This window comes from Drosophila suzukii, chromosome 2R, assembly GCF_043229965.1.
Source record: "Drosophila suzukii chromosome 2R, CBGP_Dsuzu_IsoJpt1.0, whole genome shotgun sequence".
Classification (NCBI taxonomy): Eukaryota; Metazoa; Arthropoda; class Insecta; order Diptera; family Drosophilidae; genus Drosophila; species Drosophila suzukii.
This window is the reverse complement of record NC_092081.1, coordinates 15,997,204-16,009,416: the sequence shown is the minus strand read 5'-3', so window position 1 is coordinate 16,009,416 and position 12,213 is coordinate 15,997,204. Positions and strand designations below refer to the sequence as shown.

At 42.8% G+C, this 12,213-nt stretch overlaps 8 protein-coding genes across 8 annotated transcripts in view; 4 read left to right on the top strand and 4 right to left on the bottom strand.

Moving 5' to 3' along the window:
• Window positions 1–131: 131 nt before the first annotated feature.
• LOC108008843 (nuclear receptor 2C2-associated protein) lies at window positions 132–848 on the bottom strand. The gene is made up of 3 exons (XM_017072749.4): window positions 699–848; window positions 554–644; window positions 132–493 (listed from the first exon to the last, which is right to left on the bottom strand). The coding sequence occupies exons 1-3, from the start codon at window positions 731–733 to the stop codon at window positions 200–202; spliced, it is 420 nt and encodes a 139-aa protein (XP_016928238.3). The 5' UTR covers window positions 734–848; the 3' UTR covers window positions 132–199.
• A 125-nt stretch (window positions 849–973) lies between these two features.
• Window positions 974–1,990, top strand: or (AP-3 complex subunit sigma-2 or). Its single transcript, XM_017072275.4, has 4 exons — window positions 974–1,130; window positions 1,190–1,281; window positions 1,338–1,540; window positions 1,598–1,990. The coding sequence occupies exons 1-4, from the start codon at window positions 1,062–1,064 to the stop codon at window positions 1,807–1,809; spliced, it is 576 nt and encodes a 191-aa protein (XP_016927764.1). The 5' UTR covers window positions 974–1,061; the 3' UTR covers window positions 1,810–1,990.
• LOC108008425 (uncharacterized) lies at window positions 1,986–3,104 on the bottom strand. Its single transcript, XM_017072273.4, has 2 exons — window positions 2,619–3,104; window positions 1,986–2,556 (listed from the first exon to the last, which is right to left on the bottom strand). The coding sequence occupies exons 1-2, from the start codon at window positions 3,021–3,023 to the stop codon at window positions 2,158–2,160; spliced, it is 804 nt and encodes a 267-aa protein (XP_016927762.3). The 5' UTR covers window positions 3,024–3,104; the 3' UTR covers window positions 1,986–2,157.
• A 451-nt stretch (window positions 3,105–3,555) lies between these two features.
• On the top strand, window positions 3,556–5,103 carry LOC108008465 (zinc finger protein 436). Its single transcript, XM_017072319.4, has one exon. The coding sequence runs from the start codon at window positions 3,582–3,584 to the stop codon at window positions 4,776–4,778; it is 1,197 nt and encodes a 398-aa protein (XP_016927808.3). The 5' UTR covers window positions 3,556–3,581; the 3' UTR covers window positions 4,779–5,103.
• A 228-nt stretch (window positions 5,104–5,331) lies between these two features.
• Window positions 5,332–8,339, top strand: mr (anaphase promoting complex subunit morula). The gene is made up of 8 exons (XM_017070904.4): window positions 5,332–5,489; window positions 5,553–6,069; window positions 6,130–6,368; window positions 6,429–6,609; window positions 6,674–7,375; window positions 7,437–7,700; window positions 7,765–8,006; window positions 8,064–8,339. The coding sequence occupies exons 1-8, from the start codon at window positions 5,427–5,429 to the stop codon at window positions 8,262–8,264; spliced, it is 2,409 nt and encodes an 802-aa protein (XP_016926393.3). The 5' UTR covers window positions 5,332–5,426; the 3' UTR covers window positions 8,265–8,339.
• The window catches only part of RpL12 (ribosomal protein L12), a 93,014-nt gene continuing 88,401 nt past the window's right edge, over window positions 7,601–12,213 (top strand). The window contains exon 1 of the mRNA XM_070994808.1: window positions 7,601–7,604. The gene's annotated coding sequence lies outside the window, so the exon portion shown is untranslated. The remainder of the gene's footprint in view (window positions 7,605–12,213) is intronic.
• PPP1R15 (Protein phosphatase 1 regulatory subunit 15) lies at window positions 8,531–10,213 on the bottom strand. The gene is made up of 2 exons (XM_017070905.4): window positions 9,092–10,213; window positions 8,531–9,027 (listed from the first exon to the last, which is right to left on the bottom strand). Exons 1-2 carry the CDS (start codon window positions 9,842–9,844, stop codon window positions 8,818–8,820), a joined length of 963 nt encoding a protein of 320 aa, XP_016926394.3. The 5' UTR covers window positions 9,845–10,213; the 3' UTR covers window positions 8,531–8,817.
• LOC108007262 (histone-like protein 18C) lies at window positions 10,477–11,403 on the bottom strand. Its single transcript, XM_017070901.4, has 2 exons — window positions 11,009–11,403; window positions 10,477–10,912 (listed from the first exon to the last, which is right to left on the bottom strand). The coding sequence occupies exons 1-2, from the start codon at window positions 11,222–11,224 to the stop codon at window positions 10,586–10,588; spliced, it is 543 nt and encodes a 180-aa protein (XP_016926390.3). The 5' UTR covers window positions 11,225–11,403; the 3' UTR covers window positions 10,477–10,585.

The following is a 12,213-nucleotide window of genomic DNA, read 5'->3' as shown; positions in this document are numbered from 1 at the left end:
TGAAAAAAATTAATGAAATTGATACCCCATCAGTTTTAGCACAGGCAGGGTGAGTCAGCAAATATTTAGCTGATAAATATGACCCACCCATTAAAGGCTCAATGTTTTTTTGATAATATAAACATAGATAATTGTCCACTTTTTTACACTTTGATAAGAATAGAGTTTTGTAGAAATCTAGTTACATAAATACTTAGGACTAGCTTAACAGTTGCAGATTGTAAACAATGATTCGACCAAACAGATCTGTACTGGACTCGAAGATAAACTTTATCTTTGAACAAGCTTTTTCCCGTACTGTATCTTTAACCTGAAACAGCTGGGGAGAGTTTATATCTTCTGGATAGAAGGGTTCTTGATGTATTTGGGCTCCATCAGCGGAGTACATTATCATTTCCGATTTCAGGCCAGCGAATCCGCCTTGAAACTGAAAACTAAATCCTGAAATGGTTTGTGGCTCATCAAAACTGACGGTAATCCATTGGGGGGTTCCCTGAAAATACGTTGAGATTTAATAAATAAGTTTGTTAATTAATTATTAAACTTATTATACTTCATCGGAAGTCCAAGAGGTTTCTTCTTTCGTATCAAACATAAACTGCTTTCCATATTGCTTCACTTCTTTGTTTAAAACCGAGCTCACTCTGAAAAAAATATATTTTTACCAATAAGATATACAAACGAAAATTCAATAATACCTGCAGTTAAAGTTTACTTTTGTTAAAATATTCATATTATCATAAAAATAGTAAATAAACAAAACGCTGGCCGCGAGGTTAGAGGTATTAGAGATGGGAAATTATTATGAATTCCTAAACTTTCAACGGAAAAATTAGAAGCATATTTGAAAATGATTTAGTTTTAAAAACAACTTTACTTCCGTAGAATTTGAAATATTTATATTTAAAAGTAGATTTTGTAAAAAAAAACCTTTGGTACACGAGGTATCGATATTTTGAAAGTTACACCAAGTATTGATTTTGCAGCCCTCGTCGGAAAAGCAAAACAGCTGGCAGTTTAAACAACATTTACATTTTTTTTTACCTATCAAAAAAATTGAAATGATAAAAGCTATACTTGTTTTTAATAATCATGGGAAGCCTAGGCTATCGAAATTCTATCAGTATTTCGTAAGTGCTTTATCATATTATCAAGCTCTCAATAATATCATGCCGATTTTTCTTTGTAGGATGAAAGTCTGCAGCAACAAATAATCAAGGAGACATTTCAGTTGGTTTCCAAGCGGGATGATAATGTTTGCAACTTTCTGGAGGGCGGAAGGTGAGTACTACTTGGGAACTTACACCCGGAATACGTATAACCTCTGCTTTCCTTAGCTTAATTGGCGGATCGGACTACAAGCTTATCTACAGACACTATGCCACGCTGTACTTTGTTTTCTGTGTGGACTCCTCAGAAAGCGAACTGGGAATCCTTGACTTGATACAGGTCTTTGTGGAAACGCTCGATAAGTGTTTCGAAAACGTCTGTGAGCTGGACTTGATATTTCACGCCGATGCCGTCCACCACATTCTCTCAGGTTTGGGAAACAACTCATACGTATCCCTACTAGATTGTCATCTTAACTTTATTTTAGAACTGGTCATGGGGGGAATGGTCCTGCAGACCAATATGAACGACATTATGGCCAGGATCGAGGAGCAGAACAAGATCGTCAAGCAGGAGGCGGGTATTTCGGCAGCACCAGCTCGGGCTGTGAGCGCCGTGAAGAGTATGAACATTCCGCAACAGATTAAAGATATAAAGTTACCTGATCTGCCACAGGCAATTAAGGACTTTAAGTTCTGACAAATGTACGTCCTATAAATCTCACACCTATCTATAATCTGTTGAAATTAGTGCTTTTCTCAGTCCTTCAAGAATTTCCAACAGCAGTCGACTGTTTTCGTAATGTTAGGTCCCATTGATTTTACATATGTATCTCCTCTACCGAATAAATATGCAAATTAATTACCAGTAGCAAGTACAAGTTATTCAGATTTTTTATTGCTTAACAAGTTGAAGTTTTGTCCACTTCCGGTTTACTGAGATTGGTGCTTAAAATGTACATACAAAGTGCTTTGAATGATCTGTGTGCTGTATCCATTTAACATTTTAATTTAAAGTGTACAACGATGCCCTTACTTAATTCTAAAATCAACTGTTTGTACTTGGCAGCTCAAGATCATCTTCTTCGCCGACTTCCAGCATAACTTGCATTATCTTCCGCTTCAGCCTCTTGCGAGATATTTCAGAGTTCAGGTTGCGGAATTCAATGGCTATTAATTCCCCAAAGGCGTCCCATTGATCACGACCACTGGGTGGTATATGAACAGGAGCGGAAACAGTGGGTGCTTCTGCCAACCGACTCGGAGCAGATGAGTTGCAAGGCGACGCAGGTTCAGGAGGCATGGGTATAGGTTCGCTGACCTTTGTAACCTCACTGGTTTCTGTTTCGTTTTCTACAATCAAGGACTCCAAGCTTTCTATTGAGGATTGGCTCTGCTTTTCCGCTTCTTGCTCGGGGAAACTGAAGTCCAGCTTTGTTATCAGTTTCTACAGGTAAAGAGGAACGATTGGTCAGCTAAGGGTTACATATTGAGATAGAGGTAGCGCACCTTGCACTGAGGTCCTTGCTGATATCCTGGACGCGGTTCTATAACAGAACGCAGAAACATCAGCGTTTTGAAGTGCTCCCATCGACAGGTCTTCTCGGAATCTCCGCCAGACTCCTCAAGTCGTCTTTCCAGTTTCTTAAGTTCCGAATTAAATTGGTTGCGAAGATTGTGCACCTTCTTGCCATAGTCGTTTTTAGTTATCCCCAGGGAAGCGCAAATGGAATCGATGGCCTTAGTCCTGCAATCCTTATTTTTGTACAGCTCGGAGTAGTGGTTCCACAAACAATCCGATGCGCGGTACAGTTCTATTAGCCTGGCAATCTTCTCGCGCGTCCAGATAGTCTGCTTCCTTTTCTGCCTTTTGGCCAGTTGAGTATCGCCCGCCTCGTCGGACTTATTTGGCATTTTAAGTTGTTAACAATTGGCTAAATTGCATTCCAGGAATTTACTTCAGTGCAGATTGGGGATGGGCAAACCAATGCTATCGACCATCCGACAGCTATCGATAACAATCAGTATTTTTGCAGTATTTTTTAATTAGGACAACCGATAGCTCCGTTCACGCACGCGTGAGACTCGCATCATTTGAAGTTATCGACTAGTCGATATATCTCATCGCAATTAAATAGATGTACTACAGTATATAAATAAAATAAAGTAAAATAAGTAAATCCGCTGGAATATGCATTCGCGCTAGCCCAATACAACTGGAAAATGTGCGCGGGGCACCCGAATTTAATGTAGACTGTTTTCCGCGCTGGCTATGGTGAGGAGGGACCACAAAACTGATAAATCCGAGGCCGACGCCCACTGAATGCTGTTTCCTGTACAGGAGTGTAGTTTTGGATAAACGCAATTTGGGTAATTAAAGAGCGGCCGTGGCGCACACCTGGTTCTAAAGCCCCTCCATTTTCGATTCCAGACACTCTAGATAGCCGCCAGCGAACCCCGAACGTAAGCGCAATGTCACAAGTAATACCCAACACGCCCACACCCCAAATGCTGACGACATCAACGCCCATAGAACCCATGAAACCACCACCAGCGTTTCCCACGCTAGGCGGCGCAAACATTCACGAGCAGGCGTCCGATATGATTATACGGGCAACCACGATTTTCGAGGAGCTCAAGCACGACGACGCGAACCTGGAGAACGTGCCCCATCACGGAGTTGAGACTGAGCCGGAGGAGGATTCCCCTTACGGCGACAACGGCAACTCCAAGATCCGGATAATGCCCAGTGTAAAGCTAATGGCCACGCCCCCTTCGTCTGATCCCAAGCGCAAGTTCGTCTGCCCGTACGACAACTGTACAAAGAGCTATGGCAAGAGCTCCCACCTGCGGTCCCACCTCACCTGGCACACGGGCATCAAGCCCTTCGTCTGCAGCGAGCCAAAGTGCGGCAAGGGATTCACGCGCTCCGACGAGCTCAACAGGCACCTGCGTACGCACACCGGCGAGAAGCCCTTCGAGTGCATCCAGTGCACCAAGAAGTTCTCACGCAGCGACCACCTCACCAAGCACCTGGCCACCCACGACCGCCAGCTGAAGAGCAGCCCGCATAAGAAATCGTTGCCGACCAGCGGAGGCGGAGGCGGTATGCGACTAAAGCCCTCGAAGAAGCACTCGCAGTCGGAGTCGGACTCGGGCTTTCACTTCATAGCCGCGATGGTTGGTTGTGGAGAGCCTAACATGGACCACCACCATCATCAGCAGCAGAATCAGCACCAGCCGCCCGCCGACTGCCACCACAAGCCGTTGAAGATCAAACTGGAAAGGCCAGAGCACAGCGACAAGTACCAGATCGTGACCCCGGACCACCAGCATCCGAGTCAGGGCCAGAACCAGAGCCAGCTGCCATCTTTCCTGGACCAGGCCAAGCCCGAGGTGAAATATGAACCGGTCGATGAAATTGTACATACCCTCTCTCAGTTACCACCGGCGGACGGTCCCGGCACCTACGGGATGCCCCAGTTCGTCCAGGATCGGCCTTTCCGCTGCCGGCAGTGCGAGAAGCGGTTTAAGCGGCAGGACGACCTCAACCGGCACATACGAACGCACACTGGTGAGAAGCCCTACGCCTGCCCGCAGTGCTGTCGCCGATTCGTGAGGAGCGACCACTTGAAAAAGCACCAGCAGACGCATTTGAAGATACGATAGAAACTATTCTTAGTTATACTCCTTAAGTCGCTAGCCACTGGCATCCGCATCCAATTCATATTGGCTAAAACACGGCGTGTGTCGGGTGACGCACACAGTACAATAAAATTAAATAAATTCGCAATCTAACAATATTCCTACGCAAGATCTACGCTGGCTCTTAAATCTCAATTTGTATGTATGTAAATAAGTCGTATGCAATTTTAATTTTAATTCTAACTGTTTTGTGTGTGCCAGAACATGAAGATATATTTCTAAACGTGCTGTTTTTTACTTTTTGGCTACTGTCCTTCCCGTATCCATTAATATAAAGTATTGCAGTAAACTGTTGTGCATTTATGGGATGGCTGATGGAAATGGTAACTCATTAAGAGAACTTTTTATGGGTTGGTTTCTTGTTAGGAACTGGATGAATATAATGATATGATTTCATAGAAACATAAAATGACAGTGTCATAATTAAAATGAAAAATATTTCTGTTGAAATTTTTAAAGATATATACTATCTGATGAATAAAGAAACCATCGTCTATCGATACGTACTATAGAAACCGCTATATCGATAATAACACTGTCATCACCATTCGCATTTTGATTTAGCAATTTGAGAAATGTTTTTGTATTGCAAAAAGTAATCTAACAGAAATAATGAGCGACTTCGATGTCCTGTGGGCGGATGTGTTGAAGATTTTTCCAGTCTTGGGTGGAGCGGTAGGTTCACTTCTATGGTTAACTGAAAAGGATTGGTTCTAATAGCCACAGCACCTTTTTTAGAACGCGGTTTCCAGTGATCCAGTTGAGGAGAAGGTATTCGAAAATGTGCGAAAGCATCTGAAGATGTTGGGAAGCATAGACACCTTCGCGGCCCTAGTTGATCTGGAAATCCAGTCTACTATTCGAAATGTCCTGGTGCCAAAGTTCTGGAAACACTTTCATGCCGGCTTGGTGCCGGCGGAATTGCAGAGCGGGATTGATGACCAAGCTCTGGCCATTGAAGCACTGCCCGATAAGAACCGACTGTTCACCCAGTTCATAGATGCCATCAACGAACTGCACGTTGGTTTCCTGAGCCTGATGCAGGTTAAACCTAGATTGATCCAGCTCATTGGAACTGAGGGAAAACCCGTCCCGAATTCGGTAAAGCTAATGCAGGAGGATGGGATCAGGAACAGCTTAAGGGACTCCTTGCTGGCTCAACTGCCTCCCACTTTCAGTGTAGTAGTCGGGGCCTTCTATTGGGTGCACTTCAAGCTCTTCACCAAAGCCTCAAATCTTGCCCTGGCCACAGTGGGTATGAATTATATACAGATACCATCCATCAGTTCCTATCCTTACATGCTTCGCTTTTCAGACTCCGATGTGTTCGATGAGCTCCTGTGCGTCGGGTGCAACTTCGATGTGGAGCAGTGCTGCTGCCAGAGGTTGACGGAAATGGTCAACAAGACTAATATGAAGCTATTCGAGATGAACCTCATAGATCGCCTTACAGGAAGTGCTTTAACAGCTCTTATTAAGCTAAAAATCAAGGAGCATATAAACGACACTTGCATGGGCATTTTCGATAGGAGTCACCTTAAGCAGCTTGAAACCGTGAGTGGATTGCCTCTCCATTGTTAACTTGGAACTAAAGAACTTAAACAACCTTTGCAGTGGCTATCGGATGTTATAATGTCCTGGCTAACAAACATATTCACAGAATGGAAGTCCAAAGATAGTATTAGCGATGCGGAAGTTCCCGAGTCTGTGAAATCCTTCAAAGTCAAACTAACTTACTTTATGTACGAAACATTTGCTCAGAGCGTTATTGGCCAGTTCTTCAGCATTATTATTGGTATGTACTCTTAGAACTCATTATAAAAGCTCGGGGCTTACTGATTTTACAAATTTGAAAACAGACTATCCGGATTCAATTCCGGCAATAGATGACTTGAAGATTTGCATGGAAAAAATTGATATGCGAGTCTACCTGACTGAATCTCTTAGAAGCTCGCTGGAAGCAAGGATTCTGCATCCTGGAGTCAACACCATGGATATACTAACCGGTTATGTGGCAGCGATTAAAGCTATTCGTCATCTGGATAATACAGGAGTTATCTTGGAAATGGTAACGGCTCCCATCAAGGACTACCTACGGAAGCGAAACGACACGGTGCGACGTGTAGTGACGGGGCTCACTGAAGAGGGACCCACCGACTTATCCGAGGAACTCGCCAAGGGAGAGTCCATTAAGGAGGGCAAGGACTCTGCCACCGATGAGTTCAGCAACTGGGAAAATTGGGAACCAGATCCGTTTGGAATAGATGCCAGTATCATGCAGTACAACAGCTCGCGGAAAATGAGGTCAGCGGACATTATATCAATGGTGGTTGATATATACGGAAGTAAGGAGCTGTTTATGACGGAGTATCGCAATCTGATGGCAGACAGACTGCTGGCTCAGCTAGATTTTAATTCCGAAAAGGAAATTCGAAATCTGGAACTGCTGAAGATACGTTTCGGGGAATCTCTACTGCACAGCTGCGAGGTGATGTTGAAAGACGTTACCGATTCGAAAAGAATCAATGCGCATATCCATAGCGATAGCAACCGTACTGAAAGTGAGTTACTTTTAATCTTAAATTATTTTGATTGGTTTTAATGGAATTTTGTTTATTCTAGACCAGTTATTCGACATCTCCTCACTGATTGTTTCTGCACAGTTTTGGCCGTCATTCAATAAGGAAAGCCTCCAACTGCCCGAGGAGATCGAAAATGAGTTTAAGAAGTACACGAAGGCCTATGAGGCTTACAAAGGAAATCGTACGCTCAACTGGCGTACTGTGACTGGTCGTGTAAATATTGAAATCGAGATCGGGGACCGAACCATGGAAATGGTTGTGAGCCCCACATTGGCGGTCATCATATACCATTTCCAAAACAAGAGTAAGGAAACTGTATTCCACAATCCGACCCGTCGGATATACAACGTCGAATTAATATGTTTCAGATGAATGGACTATCGAGGACCTGAGTTCTATTACAAAAGTTCCACCCTCCGCTCTGCGGCGGCGTCTGAGTTTTTGGCAAAATCACGGGTTGATTTCCGAAACAACACCAGGAATATTTACGCTGTTGGAAAAGGAGTCGGAGAAATCCCAGTTCGAAGATATGAGTCTCGCAGAAGCCGACGAAGAGGATTTGGAATCGGCCATGGCTTCAGCCAGTGATCAAAGGGAAGAAGAACTCCAAGTAAGTATGCTAAACTACGGCTGTTTTGATACATTTACAAGTTATTATTTTTCCTAGGTTTTCTGGTCCTACATTGTTGGCATGCTCACGAACCTGGACTCCATGCCAATAGACCGTATCCATCAGATGCTGAAGTTGTTTGCCTCTCACAGTGGCGGGGTGGAGTTTACTCAGGACGAACTAAAGCACTTTTTGCAGCGCAAAGTCAGAGAGCACAAGCTCATATTTTCGGGTGGAGTTTATCAATTGGCGAAATAAACTCGGGAGATTATCAATATTAAGTTGCAAACGACTGAAGAAATCATGAAATAAATAAATGATTAAACATGATAACGTTCATAAAATTTACTGTTCCATGTTGAACGTTAATTTTTCAAACTGTCGTCTTATCTATTTCTATTCAGGGCTTATCTTTCACCCGCGTACACTGCAAAGCTTTTGCCTGATCTTGTTCTTTTGTGAATGACTTGAGGATTCTGTACAGGAAGCATGCAATCAAGTGAAGAGTAGAATACACCATGAGATATGTCTAATGCTTAATTTATTTTTAGTTTTACATTATTATTTATGCTTATCCCGTTATCAACAAATTCAAATTTCTTAGGGCTCTAAAACTAAGGGTGAAGAAAGGTGTACTTGGTTTTGATATACTTTACAGGGTTAAACAGTTTTTGGCTTCATAAAATAAATCACGAACGCAGTGGCTAAATTGGTAACTTTATACACGCAAACAACTTGTGCTTAATTTAATGCTGTAATCGTTCTAAACTGTAATCTGTACATCAAAAGTTACATCAGGTATGAAGACAGGCTAGTCCTCGTGCAAGAATCGAGCTTGGTAGACGTTTTCCCGATGGACTGGGGTCAGGACGGCGTTAAGAATCGGTGAAATTCGCTTAATTCTTTGCTGAAAGCGAGCCCGATCCCGCGCCATCACCTGCCACTCGCTCTTCCTGGCAGCCCGATAAGCGTAGTCCCAGGCGAGCATCACGTGAACTTCGGGTTTCATGTTGAATCGAACCTGTAAGTATTATTTGTTAATTGATTAGTAATGCCATTTTGAAGTTGGATATGGGAAATACCACCTTCTTGACGGAAGTCGAGCTGTCATTGCTGCATTCGCAGGCCTTGAGCTCCTCGGCATCGTCTTCTTCGCCGCATGCCGCGAACTGCACGCTGCTGTCGTCATCATCATCCTCGTCCTCTTCGTCGTCTTCCTCGTTATCCTCATCCTCCTCCTCTGCGTCGTCCTCGAAGCAAATAAAGCTATCCTCGCTGCACTCAGAGAGGCTCCGCTGCCGCTGCAAGGAGCTCTTGGCAGCCGACCCTCCTGAACTTCCTGCATTGTTGTTCCTGTCACTGGGCACTTGACTAGTGGGGGCCTCCTCTGCGGTTTCCTTGAAGCCGTGATGCGGATGCAGGTCGATGAAGAAGTAGCAGGAGGACGGCACGCAGCGGCGCAAGGCGTCCAGCTCGAGACCCGCCATCTTGGCGACGGGCGGACTCTGGGCATTGACACAGTTTTGCAGGGCGGTCTGCATCTGGCTGACCACGTCCATGGCCATCAGCTTAAAGGACATCATGGTGGCCAGCGGATCTAGGGGGTCTGGCTGCAGTTGCGGGATTCGCAAGTCCTCGGGTACTTCGAGCGGTTTGACCTCGGGTGCCTCCTGGTGCACCTTGTTTGGCTTCCACAGGGAACGGGAGCCAGCGGAAAGGGGACGCGACGGCCCGCATCGATATTGCTCGTAGATGGGGGAACTCATGTTCGCAATCAGGCGGAGAACAAAGAGGAAGGGGTCAAACAGCGCGCCCATAAGGGTGTGAAATTTCGACATCTAAACTTAAAGACACAGGTTTGCGTTTGCTGTGGTGGAAATCCCTTGCGAATGGCCATTTTCTTGAACTTGGCTTTGGGTGGCATCGTGGCCAGCTTAATTTGAGGCAGACTTATCCATGATTACTGCGATTAACTAATGTAATATGGAGTGAAATAACGCACGTATATGATGAAATGTTACGTATATCGTGCATCCGACCGTTTCAAACTTAGTATTTTTCACTTGTAGGCTAGTTCTGCTTTCGTTTCTAGCGTATATAGCGAGATATAAAGTCCAGGCACAGTAATATTCAGAGTTTTACACGTTTTATACCAGAATAGTTCCATACTTTTTCACGAGAGCTGAAAATTTATCGATAACAGACGTTGAATCACCTTGGCTGTAGTGTCGTTGTGAACATTCACCCGCGCACCCTACAAATTTTTCAAATTCAAAATGGCTTCTCCAGCTTATCGAAATTAATGTTTGAGTAAGTTATATCGATAACATTTGGTGTTAAGTATCATACAAAATCGATTAGGGGCTGTTAATGTATTGCGTAATCATATCGGCAGCACGTAGTACATGCATGTACAGCCTTTTGAATAACTGAACTACCCCAATACAGGCCCACCCATATGAACATATAATCTGGGTTTAAGTACTTTTATATCAAAAGCACATTTTCATAGTTTTATAGAACATATCCTTTTTAGGACGAGCCGAAATGGAAAGAGGCCAGGACTCGGGAATCTGCGATTACCTCCTACACGATGGTGTCGATGGCTTGGGACACGATCGTGTCGGACAACATGGCTTGGGACAAGATCGTGTAGGACAAGATGGCTTTGACTTGGGACACACTGGCTTCAAATTTGGGCACGCCTTCGGTTTGGTGCAGCTTGACCTCTTCACGGGACAAGTTAGCTTGGGTTTCGGTTTGCCGCCACATTTCTTGGGTTTGCTGCACTTAGACTTCCTCCTTTTCGGGCAACATCTATCTGTTGGCGCACTTTTCTCCAATTCCATATTCTCCTTGTTGATCATATGGTCAGCACAGGTACGATCCATAGGATTTTCTGTGTTCTGTGGGAAGAAGCGTTTGACATTAGCCTCCCATTCTTCAGCATTATTTGGGTTATATAACTATCGGTTGTGTATACTGGTGGACTAGTAACTTACCGGATAGTACTGGAACTGATGGATAAGGGACATCTTCTCCCACTGCTCAGAAGCTGCCTGAAGTATTTGCTCCTCTGTGTATTTTTCGAGATACCGCTTCCTATACTGCCTCATGTAATTGTTAAAGCACAACTTAGCCATGTCGTTACCCCGAGGATCCTGCATAGTATAATAGTATATTTCGCGTCCGAAAAACATGCTAGGAGTTTCCTCCATGTTTGAAATTTGTTTCTTTGGTCAAAAATATTATCGAATATATAACTTTTCACAAAAATTTGTTTTATAAAGAGGAAAATAGTATTAAACTTATGGTATACAATTTTATCAGTTTTTTAGTCTAAGCAAATAGTAGTGTCTCGTACAAAACTGGTTTACAAACTGAATATATGTTGGCCTGAGCACCTCCATGTGAAAATAGGATTTGAATTAAGGTTCACCAGTTACTGTGATTGTGTTGTTTTCATAAAACTCTTACCTTACATTTTTCGAATCAAATTGGCTACGCCTAGTCTATATTGAAATCTTTTTCTAACGTTATTGTTCGAATTTAAGTCTTGGGACAGGAATCAAAATACTATGTATAGGAATATTTTCTTATTAAAAATTATCATAAAAAAAATGATCATGATAATAAAAAAAACAAATTCTCATATAATCTATTTTAAAGGGATTATTTTCCGATTTGCTCAACCTCAGCATCGTTTCCATTTTGTAAAGAAAGAATCATTGCTGGTACAACATATTATTCTTGGCCAACAGCGGTATAAACTTAAAAATGAAAAAAAAAATTGTTTTGAAAAAGTTCTCAATAAAAATGATAGATATATTTTCTTTGTTTACACAATATTTTTCTAAAAGGAAATAGTTTTAAAGAAAAATGTTAGTATAAACGGCAGGGATTAAAAATGTAAAATATTTAAATTCAAAGTAATATAAAAGCGATGGAAAACTTGGTGACTCAGGAACACTTTAATCCTGATTAGCCTACGTGTAGACGTCTAGAACCTCCGAGCCATGTTAAGTTCATCTATGTTTCAAAGGGAAGAATATGATTATGATTCATCAAAGGTGAATATTTTTAACGAATTATCGATGGAAAAAACGAGTATTTAAACCATTACCGCATAAATGAAAAAGTTAATATAAACTGATGTTTCCCTTAAATTAAAGTCTAATGAAAATAGTATTTTATAAAAATGCTTCTC

Bases quoted from the DNA above. Each gene is read 5' to 3' on its own strand.
- LOC108008843 (XM_017072749.4), bottom strand. From the start codon at position 733: ATGAATATTTTAACAAAAGTAAACTTTAACTGCAG. The intron at 645-698 runs GTATTATTGAAT...TATTTTTTTCAG, and splicing joins AAAGTAAACTTTAACTGCAG to AGTGAGCTCGGTTTTAAACA. The intron at 494-553 runs GTATAATAAGTT...ACGTATTTTCAG, and splicing joins CCTCTTGGACTTCCGATGAA to GGAACCCCCCAATGGATTAC.
- or (XM_017072275.4), top strand. From the start codon at position 1,062: ATGATAAAAGCTATACTTGTTTTTAATAATCATGGGAAGCCTAGGCTA. The intron at 1,131-1,189 runs GTAAGTGCTTTA...TTTTCTTTGTAG, and splicing joins CGAAATTCTATCAGTATTTC to GATGAAAGTCTGCAGCAACA. The intron at 1,282-1,337 runs GTGAGTACTACT...TGCTTTCCTTAG, and splicing joins AACTTTCTGGAGGGCGGAAG to CTTAATTGGCGGATCGGACT.
- LOC108008425 (XM_017072273.4), bottom strand. From the start codon at position 3,023: ATGCCAAATAAGTCCGACGAGGCGGGCGATACTCAACTGGCCAAAAGG. The intron at 2,557-2,618 runs GTGCGCTACCTC...CTTTACCTGTAG, and splicing joins AGCAAGGACCTCAGTGCAAG to AAACTGATAACAAAGCTGGA.
- LOC108008465 (XM_017072319.4), top strand. From the start codon at position 3,582: ATGTCACAAGTAATACCCAACACGCCCACACCCCAAATGCTGACGACA.
- mr (XM_017070904.4), top strand. From the start codon at position 5,427: ATGAGCGACTTCGATGTCCTGTGGGCGGATGTGTTGAAGATTTTTCCA. The intron at 5,490-5,552 runs GTAGGTTCACTT...CACCTTTTTTAG, and splicing joins TTCCAGTCTTGGGTGGAGCG to AACGCGGTTTCCAGTGATCC. The intron at 7,376-7,436 runs GTGAGTTACTTT...TGTTTATTCTAG, and splicing joins CGATAGCAACCGTACTGAAA to ACCAGTTATTCGACATCTCC.
- PPP1R15 (XM_017070905.4), bottom strand. From the start codon at position 9,844: ATGTCGAAATTTCACACCCTTATGGGCGCGCTGTTTGACCCCTTCCTC. The intron at 9,028-9,091 runs GTGGTATTTCCC...TAATACTTACAG, and splicing joins GCTCGACTTCCGTCAAGAAG to GTTCGATTCAACATGAAACC.
- LOC108007262 (XM_017070901.4), bottom strand. From the start codon at position 11,224: ATGGAGGAAACTCCTAGCATGTTTTTCGGACGCGAAATATACTATTAT. The intron at 10,913-11,008 runs GTAAGTTACTAG...TTCTTCCCACAG, and splicing joins ATCAGTTCCAGTACTATCCG to AACACAGAAAATCCTATGGA.